Here is a 12,800-nt window from a genome sequence, read left to right as displayed (position 1 = left end):
ACAATGGTCCCCCAATGCCCACGCTTAGGCCAGCCTGATTTCTGTGACAGTGTTTATTAACTAATCCTGCTACCACCAGGGTCTTTCAGAGACTGGTACCCTGCTGCTCCCCAGTGCTCAGTTCAGAGCCCCCACCTGTACCTACCTGATAGCGTCTGCCATTTTAGTGCTTTCTCTCTTTCGGTCATCTGTGAGGCGTCGTATAAAATAAATAAAGTCCAGACCACAACAGAAGACGCTGCCCACAGCGCTGAGCAGCACCAGCTTGCTGTCATCGGCCGCGGCTGTGCTCAGGGCGCTCTGCACTTCCTTCATCACCTGCAAGTCACCACAGGGGCAAGAGGTCAAGAACACTCTGCGCACAGAACCCACGAAGCGCTTTTAAGGGGACAGTTTAGGTCTGAGAGAAATGCACATGTGGTTCACCCCACCCACCATGGCTGTAAATCCTCTGCCTGCTTTTTATGTTCTACAACCAGGGCCTATGGTTCGGGGTTAGCAAAGGCATGTGAATCTAAAGCGTCTGGCTGGTCTACACCTACTGCGGCTCTCAGCAGACGAGACCAGGCACACGGCTGCTCCTGGAATTTCTAATTTGGACAGCAGGTGGCACATTCAGCCAGTTTCAGGAAATGAGTTCAGTTCTAGGGTTCTAGAGTTTTTGGCTGTTTTTCTTAGCAACGTAACACTATGGGGACAGAAGTCTAAGTCATTTGCTGTGTGAGCAAGCCCAGTAGGGGTGCACCAGCACTGGAGGGCACACCACTTGAAATGACCTTCAAGAAGCAGCGAAGGTGCCCTGCAGTCTTAAAGTGGACCAAGGACTGGCCAGATCCCCATCTGCCTAGGATGTGCACAATGGCAAAGGAGCAACCCCAAGAACTGCAAACTCGGGGGAGATGCAATGCGAATTCAAAGGCGCTGGACTCTAGAGCCTTCTCAGAATCGGTTTCCAAAGTCTGTGAAGTCATTGCCCAGGGCCGCTGGAAGCTCCCTTACTTAAGTACTTACTGACAAGGACATGCGCTGCTACAGTGTTGATGGCACCTGTACAGTGGGATGCTGGTCAGGGTCTTTAAAGGGGCTGAGACCCAGGGCACTTGGTCTAGATAAAGAACCCATGAGGTTCTGATGAAACTGTACCTAAACCAGAGTCCATGCACACACATTTCCATGACTCCAGAGAGGCCCCAGGTTGCTGCCCTATGCTCTATAGATGACTCGGGAGGTGGGGGACAAAGACAGGAAGGATGCAGCTACCGTCCTCACTTCAAAACCATAGTTCCCCACAACAGGAGAGTAGAGTGTCTCCTGGGCATCCTCCTCCTGTGACCTGTCACATTGGCCACAAGCGTGAGGAGAAGCGGCTGTCACCTCCCCAGAAGCCCTGGAAAGATCAGAGTGCCACTCAGCAAAGCAGGCCAGGACACCAGGGCATGGAGAAGCATGAAGCCACAGCCTAGAGCGTGTCTCTCACCTCTGGGTTTAGTGAGTTATTCTCTGATGATTTGGTGGATAACAAGATGTGGGTGAAGCCATCTTGCTTCCTGACGACAATATCTCTGTATCTGTAGGCACTCTCTGTCTGCCTCACACTGAAACGCAACCGCTTGTCAAAAGGTTGGTCTCTTCTGTCGTCAATAAATTTCCTTTTCCCGGCTGTCACTCCTGTTACAGATGTTTGTATGGTGACTGTTCCGTTGGCTGTTAGCGCATCCATGAATGGAGATGTACCTGCCAAGAGTTTGAAATCACAGTGGTCTGTGACGTCCTACCATCAATCAGTCCCCAGTGTCACTTCTGAATTAGACAGATGACCATTGCAAACCCAGGACTTAGCTATTAGAGAATATCACCAATTAGAGGCTTGCTCAAGTTCACTTTTAAAGAAATCACTGCTTTGCTTATCTGGCGTTCATAAAAGAAAAATGTTGGACATGCACACAGCCAAAAATGTTGGAAAGAAAGCACCAAAGCCTGAGCCTGGTAGAGAATGGGACTCAGAGCCTGGGTCTCAAAGAAAACACACGCTCTGAGAATTTGAAAGGAAATGGAACTGACTGACAAAGACTTGAAGAGCTAAGGCCATCTCCTATCTCGCTTATCAATGTTTCCTATTCTAAATGGGGACCAAGAGAAAGACAGAGATGAAGCCACGTGTTTTAGTAGGGCTATGGAGAAGTGGCCACCGTTCCTTGTGGACATCATAGACAGCAAGGACTTCTTCCTCATGATGTCCCAGAAGATGCCCACTATGTCTTTCTACTGGTCCCCATTCCATTTCACCAAGTCATTCTTTTTTGTTTTGTGTTTTTCTGAGACAAGTTCTCACCATGTGTCTCTGAACCCACAGAGATCTCCTGCCTCTGCTTCCCAGGTGCTAGAATTAAAGGCTTGTGCCATGACGCTCAGCTTTCAAGTTGTTCTTTAAATTAGCAGAGGCTGGGGAGGACCTGAAGATGGCCCTCCTCTTCCTAGCAATGTCCCATCATGCACCACTGCTCCTCAGTATCAACCTGGATATTGTTTCAACCAATCTTGGCACATGGTTCTTCAACTTTTCTTTTTAGTGCTAGAGCTCAAACCCACAGCTTCATGTACACCTGATACATGCTCTACTATTAAGCTCCTGACTGACCCTCAACATTTATTATAGTAAGGTACCCTAGCTGTTATAACAGGAGGAAACAATACCACCTACTTCAATATTTGCAATAAAAACCATTCGTACTTAATCTTTTGACAGACCTAAACAGTTTATAAATGCATGATTCAAGAATCTAAAAATGAAGGCTGAAGAGATGGCTTAGGGTTAAGCAAACGTGTTGCTCTTGTAGAAAAAGTGGGTCCAGCTCTTAGCACCCATAAAGTTGCTAACAACCATTGTGACTACAACTTCAAAGGATCCTATACTCGTCTAGACTCTTTGGGCATTCACTGTATGCACATGGGACACAGATATCTGTGTTGGCAAAACACCCATACACATAACAAAGTTTAAAAGTCTAAAGATAAGTCAAATGTAGTGGCACTCCCTGGCCACCCTGGCACCCAGGAGGCAGAGACAGGCACATCATATATCTGAGGTTATGGGGTGAGACCCTGTGTCACTCTGATCCCATAATCTAAAGCTATAGCAAAAATATGCTAAAAAGCCTCCTACCCACCCCACTGCTAAACTCCAGGTCAGGGTTTCTAAGGTGTTCTTCCAGATTCATTATATGGAAAGAAACATGAGGGTTTCTCCTTTCCCCATTAAAGAACAGGCATGGGAATACTACATCCGCAGGGCCTTCCACACACTGTTGCTTTTGCTTGTGTACCTCAGCATTCACTTTCTCTCAGGACAGAATTTATTCATAGAAACCACTGTGAGCCATTTTAGAATTTATTAGCCCAAAAGCTTGGATTACCTAAGATACAATCCACAGACCACATGAAGCTCAAGAAGGACAACCAAAATGTAGATGTTTCAGTCCTTCTTAAAAGGGGGGACAAAAATGTTCATAGGAGGAAATATGGAGACAAAGTTTGGAGCAGAGACTGAAGGAAAGGCCATCCAGAGACTGCCCCACCTAGGGATCCAGCCCACATACATACAGCCACCAAACCCAGACAATATCGCTGATGCCAAGAAGTACAATGCTGACAGGACCCTGATATAGTTGTCTCCTGAGAGCTTCTGTCAGAGCTTGACAAATACAGAGGTGAATGCTCAAAGCCAACGATTGAACTGAGAATGGGGTCCCCAATGGAGGAGTTAGAGAAAGGATTGAAGGAGCTGAAGGGGTCTGCAACCCCATAAGAACAACAATACCAACCAACCAGAATTCCCAGGGAACCACCATCCAAAGAGTACACATTGACAAGACCCATGGCTTCAGCTGCATATGTAGCAGAGGATGGCCTTGTTGGGCACCAGTGAGAGGAGAAGCCTTTGTTCCTGCCAAGGCTGGACACTCCCAGTGTAGGGGAATGTTAGGGCAGGGAGGCAGGAAGGGGCGGTTGGTCGGGTGGGGGAAGACCCACATAGAAGGGGGAGGGGATAGAGTGGGGGTTTATGGATGTGAAACCAGGAAAGAGGATAACATTTGAAATGTAAGAAAAACAAAAACAACCAACCAACCAAACAAACAAACAAAAAACCCCAAAATTTTACTTTCCCAATTCACAGTAGTAAAAGAATTGTTCACTGGGTTAATTCTAGCAACAGTAGCCTGTATCAGTCCCAGGCAGGCAAATCCAGACTACGTGTTTCTAGAGGATTTATAACCTGAAGTTTTTCATTTCCTAAAAGAACAGCTGATGTCACCTGTCAGGCAGGGTGTTGCTAAAAGCTTTTTAGCATCATTTTCTTTTCTGCCAGATTCTCCCCAAGCAATGCTCAAAATCTGTAAATGGCTTGTGCCTGAAGCACTCTCCATTTGTGCTTTCCAGCACCATTCTCTATTGGCATGCCCACCAGAGCTTCCCACCTCGCTATGCCTCTTCCTTGGCTCTCCACAACCTGACTCAGCTTAATATAGCGTTAACAGGGACAGGTAATTCCCTGAGTCTAGAGAAATAGATGGGGGGATTCTGAACTACTGAGCTCAAGTTAGCAGGGTAGGGGGCATTCACAGGGGATCCTGGTGAGAGTTGGGACACTGGCTTCCCAGAACGTGAAGATACTCATGGGAACGTTCAGGGGAGGGGTGTGGCATCCAGGATTGGCGATCAGTATATGGGAACCGATGTCCAGAGATGATACTGACAGAGCAGGCAGTGCCTTCCCAGGGAAGAGCAATAGTCTGTTGCAAGGTTGGGAATAAGGCAGGGTTTTGGTTTTTGTTGTTAAATGATCAAGTACATTAATGCACACATAGCAATGCTATAATGAAGCCCACTCACTTTTCCACTTGGTATATACTACTCATTTAAAGTACAGCCCTTAAAGCTAAGAATGTAAGGTCACCGAAGGCCTTAACAATCAACTTGCTGGGCATGGTGGCACATGCCTTTAATCTCAGTACTTAGGAGGCAGAGGAAGGAAGATTTCTGAGAGTTCAGGACAGCCAGGGCTACTGAGAGACACTGTATAACCAACCAACCAACCAACCAACCAACCAACCAACCAACCAACCACCCACCCACCCACTCACTACTGGCTCACTGTGCGTGAGGGCCCTGCTGATTCCAGATTCTGGGGACCCTGTTATCCATCTGTGGATAGCATGAGGCACATAGCTATGCACTATTTAGATAGGAAGTGCTCAGATAAGACCACGTTTTGACATCCCACATTCCACTGTAAGTCCCTGCCTATTCTGACTGCCTATAGCATTGGTGCCTCTTCTCTGCACTCACTGGGACAGTCAGGCCATGCGCTCTTATACTCATCCAGGTTGTGTTCCACTGGTCTACCTCTAAACACACTATTCCTCTGCCTAGGATACTTTGTCCTAGATGTAATTGCAATTCTTTGGGGGGGGGTGTTCTATGCTCCTTTTATTACTATATAACAATAGGGTGTTTCTACACTCTCTTTTCCAGTCCACTTTAGCTCCTGAATAATGGATGTAGAGACCTGGGATTTTTATTAACAAGCTGATGACCTGAGCTATTATAACCCTCTAAGCTATTTACTTCCCAGCCACAGGTCCCTTGTTACTTGTAGTTTGAGTCTCTCCCTGGCTTGCTCTGTTCCATGTGTGTCCTCCTGGCGAATTCCGTGGCGACCTGTTCATCACAACTCCTTCCTCCTGGACCCTCTGCTCTCGTTTCTCTCTCTCTCTCCTCTCCCTTGGACCCTCTCACTTGAATCAGAGGTCTCATCCTATTCTAGTCCGTGCAGCTAATTGGTTGATCAGCTCTTTATCAACCAATCATAAGGTGATGGAGAATGTTTACAAAACACCCAGATAGGTGCCACTTCATAAGAATAACAATACCAAAGTCCAGCCTGCACTCAACTTCCTGCCATACAGAAGTCAACAGAATAATACAAAAATGGCCTTTACACAGGGCACAAAAAGGCTGTCCTAGACCTTCAAATGGCTAAACTGTTCTGCTTGTCTGGACACCACCTCCAAGACTTTCATGAACCTTGTGCTGGCGGTCCCTTACCACCGCCATCTCCACTTCCTTTACAGGGTCCCTCAAAGTTTTTCTTTTTTTTTCTGTACACTTTCATATATATTTACTACTGGTATAGTCCACAAAGGCCTGTGAGGGTGGGGTCAGTGCTGCATCATTCACTCCTGTAGCCCTCACGCGCACAACACTCAAAGGGCCTTCACCTACTAAATAGTTATCCACAAAGCTAACCCAGAGGCAGAAGTGCTGTGTAAATGTCCTCTATCCTGCACCCTCTATTTTAAAAGCACACAACTGTAATCAATTACTGATGACTGGACCCAGGAAGAACTAGCCTTCACACCATAAACAGATCATCCAGGGACTCACAGGCACTGAGGGAAACAGAGGGGCCAAAGTTGCCTCTGAGAATTAAGGGCTGGCACCCCTGATCATCACTGCCAGGCCATGATTCAATAAAATTCAAAATTTGTTAAGGAGACATACGTATTTCTTTTCGAACACCTGGTTTTCTTTTGTGGTGGTCTGAATAAAAACAAAACAAAACAAAATGTTCCCCACCAGAAATGTTTTTGAATACGGGGAGACTGTGCAGTCTTTAGGAGAGGCCATGTTATCAGACTTGGAGAGGGCACTTGGGCAGACCTTCTTATTATACCCGCCTTGGGTTCTGGACAGTTCTCTCAGCTTTTTGAATTGCCAAGAGGGACGTAGGTTCCACCTGCCACCCTGAACTGAGCTGTTTCCACCATGCCTTTCTATTGTGATGACCTAAGTCCCTGAAACTGTGAGGCAAACCCTCTCTTCTCCTTGATGATGTGAGCCTTAAGGCAAACAAATCCTTTCTTCTCCAAGACAGAAACTAAACTAGGACAGTGTAGGACAGACACCAAACTAGAACAATGTAGTTGTCGAAAATATGTTTGTATTATGCCTATTTCTTAGAGAGGTAGATCTAAAAGAGGAAATAGGTATATTTTCAAAAGAGTGAATTTTAAGATTGGAAAATCTGTTTTAAAAAACAAAAAAACAACAAGACATGCTTCTGAGGCTCACGATGGTTGGAAGTACAAGACACTATAGTACTATAGGAAGAACAACTCGATTTCTTCCATATTTCAGGGAAGTCAGAAGTCTATAGACCCAGGAGAGTCAGGATGCATGTGCATCACGTGTGCACACACAAGGCACAGGCAAGTCATGAATCTGAAAACCTGGGAGTATGAGACAACGCAGATTGAACACTCTATTTACTTTCAGACGTCTAGGGAGAGAAAATAGAATAGCACCCTTAATTAAAAAGCAGAAAATAGTAACTGCTTGGACTCATCACAAGAAAAAAATCCACCCTTCCCTTACTTTCATGTCAATACCAAAAATGAATAAAGATCATTTAGAATATACTGGAAACAATCTCTTCAAAAGGTAGACTGTTTGGAAAAATACTAGTTCCCAATATGAATCTCTCAGCAGAAATAAGACAAAATGTAACCAAGAAAGGACAACCCCCGAAGCAGCTACCTTAGAAGCACATCCATTTAAATCAGTGTTTTGCAGCTACAGCAACACAGAGCAAAAATACATACATGCTGGGCCAGCAGGACAGCGCCAGCCTAGCATGCACGAGGCCTGGGCTGATTTTATCGCATGGTTATGGAGGTTTAAGTCCACGATCAATTGGTCCCGTGTCTGGGGGCTGTGGCAGAGCAGCACACCAAGGTGAGAACACACGGGGCAGGCAGTGTTCACTTTATAGTCAGGAAGCAAGAAGAGAAAGCTAGAGATGAGATTCCCATGCATCTTGAAAGCATGATCCCAACGGCCTTGACCTTCCACCAGGCCTGAGTCCTAAAGGTCCCATCAGCCCTGCCCTCAACACATGGACGTAGAGGAGGGACACTCACTTGTGAGACTACAATCCTGTTTCATTAAGAGTTGTGTAAGGGCAAGACAAACAAATATACATTTCACATTCTAGTTAATAGAACACACACATTAAAATATATCTATAATAGAAACTGAGCTTTAGAATGATCTTAATCTCCATGAAATACACTGAGCAAGGCTTTAATCACAGTATTCAGAGAAGTAGACATGTCTGTGAGTTCTAGGCAGTGAGACTCGGTCTCATAAATAAAAAACCAGGATGAATAGACGCCATCAAAATTTTGTCAAAGAAACATTACAAAAGAAAAAAGAAAATACCATGATTCTTAAGAACACAAAATACTTTTAAAACATCTTCCAATTTAAGTTCTAATAGACTTCCAATCAATACTTCTAGAAAAGACCTAACAGGAAGGCACACTATAATTTTTCAGAGAAATTAAATGTGCCTTACTAATCACATAAAACTACACATGAGTTCTGGTACAAGTGGATGGAACCGGTTCAGATCAGGAAACACATAAACCAGTAGATTGCCCTGAACCATGCAATAAATGTGAATGAAAAAGAAGTTTGTTTTCCTAAAAGCAGCTGTATTTAATGAGAAATAATGCCGCGCGGTCTCTTGTGGAAAACAGCATCGATGGACAGAAGACTCAGGTACACTACACTCAGGACTGCATGCCACTACTGGGCTGACACGAAGCATGAATGTGACGAGCTAGGTGAGAAGATGGACATGGACCACACGCGGCCACACAGTCGCATAGTCCCACAGACACAGTCCCACAGACACAGGAGGTGTGGGCAAACTCAAAACCAAGGGATAAAAACACCCAGTATGACAGTGATCACGTGGGCAGAAAAGTGAACCACCACTTCTACCTTTCCAGTAGCAAAGGTTTAAACGTAGCAATAGTCAGGGACAATGAAGGCACACATCCACCAACTGCACATTTCTGAGCAGCACTGTAGGATGGCCTATCAACTTCTGTCCAACAACTCCACCTTTAGAGGTCTACTCTGAAAATGGAACAGAAATGACGTAAGGTCTTGTATTTTACATACACAACGTATTTCAATATCTCTACTTCTAAAATGGGAAAATTATTGTGCATGCACACATGACGTCATATGGCTGTATTTCTAAAATCTCACCAAACTCGAAAGGCGACGTGGTGGCTGGTTTATGTCAACCTGCACAAACCTAGGCTTACTCGGGAAGAGGGGATCTTAGCTGAGAAACTGCCTCTAGGCAGTTGAGATTCGCCTCCAGGGGAGTCTCGAGGGTACTGTCTTGATCAATCATTTATATGGGATGGCACAGCTCATTGTGAGTGGTCCTCAGTTACGTAAGAAAGCACGCTGAGCCGGCCATGGGGAGCAAGCCAGTGAGCAGAACTCCATGGCTCCTGCCTCCAGGTTCCTGCCCCGACTTCTCTCAGTGACAGTGTTACTTTAGAGCTGTGAGATGAAAAACACTTCCCTCACCAAGTTGCTTTTTTGTCTGGTGCTTAGCATAGCAACAGAAAATTAACTAAGAAATCAAAAGGGGCATGTGGACAATGTTATTTTATTAAGAATCCAATTATGCAAAAGCTAACAGTGACTCCTAATGATACTGATGGGCACAGGATGCTTCTTTTTATAACTCTGCAACTTTGCATATTTAATACTGTGTAATCCTGACTAACCAGGAATGCCCAAACTGTACGATGCTAATTTCCATTCAGCAAACCTTACTGGTTTCCCTCTTAACTGTATATGAGTTTAATATGTCGTCAAGGCAATATGGGTCTCAACCAGAGCTCAACACTGATTTTAACTATCTTAGACATACATGGTCACTGTTTTCTCTGAAATTAGAGAGCAAGGCCTATGGTGTCTACAGAATAACCCACGTTTATAGTGTTTATCATTTGAAATTGTTATTCACACCTAACTCAATCCTATTGAAGCCTGCAATCTTACACAGCTTATGCAATCTGAAAATTAAATGTATCGAGGCAGGCATTTTCCTATGAACATGACAGTAAGTAAAGGCAGCTTTGAGACACTAGTTCTATTTCATAATAATACAAAATACAAAAGGTCCTTTTCCCTCTATCCCTTCAATTACATGTTCCAAATGCAGGATTTGAGTTTCCCAGTCATAAATGTTCCTCAGTCATAAGCAAGGCCAAGACAACACTGTTGGCATGACTGGAGAAGGATCATGAATGAACAGTACCCAGATGAACCTAGATCCTTGGGAGTGCACAAAGCCCAAGCTTACTGAGGATCATCACTATGAGAAACCTCACGATTAAGAAGCAGGCCACCCAAATTGTGCTCAGCAAAGCTATGCCCTGTCACTGCCTATTCCCAGGGCTCGGCTGTAAGAGTGGGTGACCCCGTCGCCCCAGCCAAGCACTCCAACTAATTATCAGGCGCTCGGGGCTCTGGACACAGACCAACCAGCCAGGGGCAGCCCAGAGAGGAGGACCAGACTGAGGTGAGCATCACTATGCAGCTGTCAGGCCAGATACTCCAGACTGAAATATCCTTCCTGTTCTGGCCGGTAAAGGCTAGTTTTCATACTGCGAGTTCTTTTAGCTGTCGCTCAGTGTGGCTAACACAAGCAGTCTGACTATGGTCCTGGAGCTATTGAAGTAATAGGTGAGAGATGCTGTGTTCTCTCCCTGGAGGCCATCCCTCTACACCACACATCAGTACCTTTAAAGCTCTGGGATACAAAGGCCACCAGATAGCATTTATTTCAGTCAAGACTGTTAGGGACTAGAGATCACAGCATATCTGTATAGTGGCATGGCCCTCACAATGGGTCATGCTGGGGTATCTGAGAATTCGGCTTCAGTGGTAGCACCTGTGTGCTAAGTCTATCTCACGAGAAGCTTCAATTCTGTCTTAGACAGCCCCATCTAAGTCATTTGGGCCATTAGGTAGGATCGTCCACCTGGTTTCACCAGACTCTCAGACATACTTGACAGATCCACAGACCTCATAGTCAAGCTTACCAATCCAACCTCTGTGCCTGGTTCCTAAACACCACCACGGCCACTGCCTCTGTGGTGGTTTGAATGAGGATGGCTCCTATGGGCTCATATATTTAAATGTTTAGTCCTTAGCTGGCGATCTGTTTGTGAAGGACTGGAAGGATTAGGAGGTGTAGCCTTGTTAGACTATGTGCGGCCCTGGAGGAGACATGTTACTGAGGTTTCAAAAGCCCACGCCAGGCCCAGTGGTTCTCTCTGCCTGCTACCATGCCTACCCGCCACCATGCTCCTCAGCACGACTCTGGTGGACTAAAACTCCCTCTGAAACTGTGAGACTCCAATTAAATGCCTGGATTTGTAAGAGTTGTCTTGGTCATGACTAAGCCAGCCTCCCTGCCTCTCTCCCCACTGACTCACTAACACCCTGGAAGACAGGGGTTGGCTGGGCAGAATAGCAGGCTCGGACCTGACTCTACCAATGGTGGAAAGTCTTGGGTCTTTGGCTGTGGGAAGGGATGGACACAGCACCAGCCTGGCCTGCCCTACTCATCCCAGCTCCTTCCTTTGCCCTGCCTGCTTTGGTCTCATCTGCTTGACTCAAACAGCAACAAAATGACACTGTCAAGTCCCCTTGGGCACTGAAACTCAAACCCTTCTTTCTTAAGCTCTTACTATCTGTGTCTGTGATAGTGTGTTTATTTACGTGCTTCTGCCTGAGAGATTCAGAGTGCTGTGCCCTGGAGGTAGTCTGTGAGTTGCCTTCTTTTTTAGTTGAACCTGGGTCTTCTGCAAGAACAATACACACTCTTAACTACGGGGCCACCTCTCTAGCCACCTCCTCAAATGCCTCATTCAACAATTTTCTCGATGAATTAAGAACCAATATCTAAACATTAGCAAGCCTAAGCTTAGTTGAATAGTGCGGGCTTTCTGGAACGCCAGTCTACATCACACCTCCGAGGCACTTGTGATAGTAACTCATCTTCCAGGCCTGAGCACACACATGGACTCAGCTTTCCACTGAGAACTGGGGTTGTCCTAAGGCCAGGGAGGGGGCCATGATACCTTGTGACACACAACTGTAGAAGAGCCTCAGCAGTGAGAAAGGACACGATACTTCACATGACTCCTTTGAAGAACAAAGGGAACCTACAAGTGGTAAACATACAGGCACCATTTTACTCACAAAGCACAGACAATTCATTAAAACTGCAAAGTAACTCACGAATGTCAGAAACGGAGGAAAGCAGATGGATGGAAAGTCGTGAATGCAGACATTAAAAACCCAAGAGCACACAGGCTTTGGGACCAAAGAGCTGTGGTGTCTCCAATTAAAGTGATTTGCCGTAATAGCTAACTTTTCAGAGAGCTAATCTAAAGAAATTAAGTACGCAAAGCAGTAAGGAGAGTTAAATTGAAAAATACTATTTTGAGACAAAAAAGAACTACCAATTAATGAGACTATGTAACTTTAAATCAACTGCAAATACTTAATTATACCTTCCTAAACCTAAATAAGACCAGCCTAATTAAAATCAGGGCTACAATGATGACGTGTGTGACACGTGAGTGCAGTGCGTTGCTATGCGGAACAGGCCTTTCACCGTGACTCACCAGACTCCCAGGGAGCTCTTGGAAAACGCCCATGGTGGACACTGCCAGCCACCCGTGAGTGAGCAGACACCCTTTGGCGGTGATGTGGACAAGCACAACTCAGGAGCAGATGTACTTGGTACCTCTCAGTGATGGGGCACACTCAAGGCCTAAAGCAGGGAGGTTACAGCAGCCATTTCCTTCACAGCACAGGAAGAATCCTAGGCCGCCAACATGTAAACTTAAGTA

The 12,800-nt window shown here is 45.6% G+C and overlaps 1 protein-coding gene across 1 annotated transcript in view; it reads right to left on the bottom strand.

The window, feature by feature from the left end:
* The window catches only part of Cdyl (chromodomain Y like), an 84,141-nt gene that overhangs the window by 14,961 nt on the left and 56,380 nt on the right, over positions 1 to 12,800 (bottom strand). The window contains exons 3-4 of the mRNA XM_032885315.1: positions 1,478 to 1,734; positions 146 to 318 (exon numbers count right to left, since the gene is read on the bottom strand). Of these exons, the coding sequence (XP_032741206.1) occupies positions 146 to 318; positions 1,478 to 1,734 (430 nt within the window). The remainder of the gene's footprint in view (positions 1 to 145; positions 319 to 1,477; positions 1,735 to 12,800) is intronic.

This window comes from Rattus rattus, chromosome 14 (genome assembly GCF_011064425.1).
Source record: "Rattus rattus isolate New Zealand chromosome 14, Rrattus_CSIRO_v1, whole genome shotgun sequence".
Lineage (NCBI taxonomy): Eukaryota > Metazoa > Chordata > Mammalia > Rodentia > Muridae > Rattus > Rattus rattus.
The sequence above is the reverse complement of the archived record's forward strand: the minus strand, read 5'-3'. Positions and strand labels throughout refer to the sequence as shown.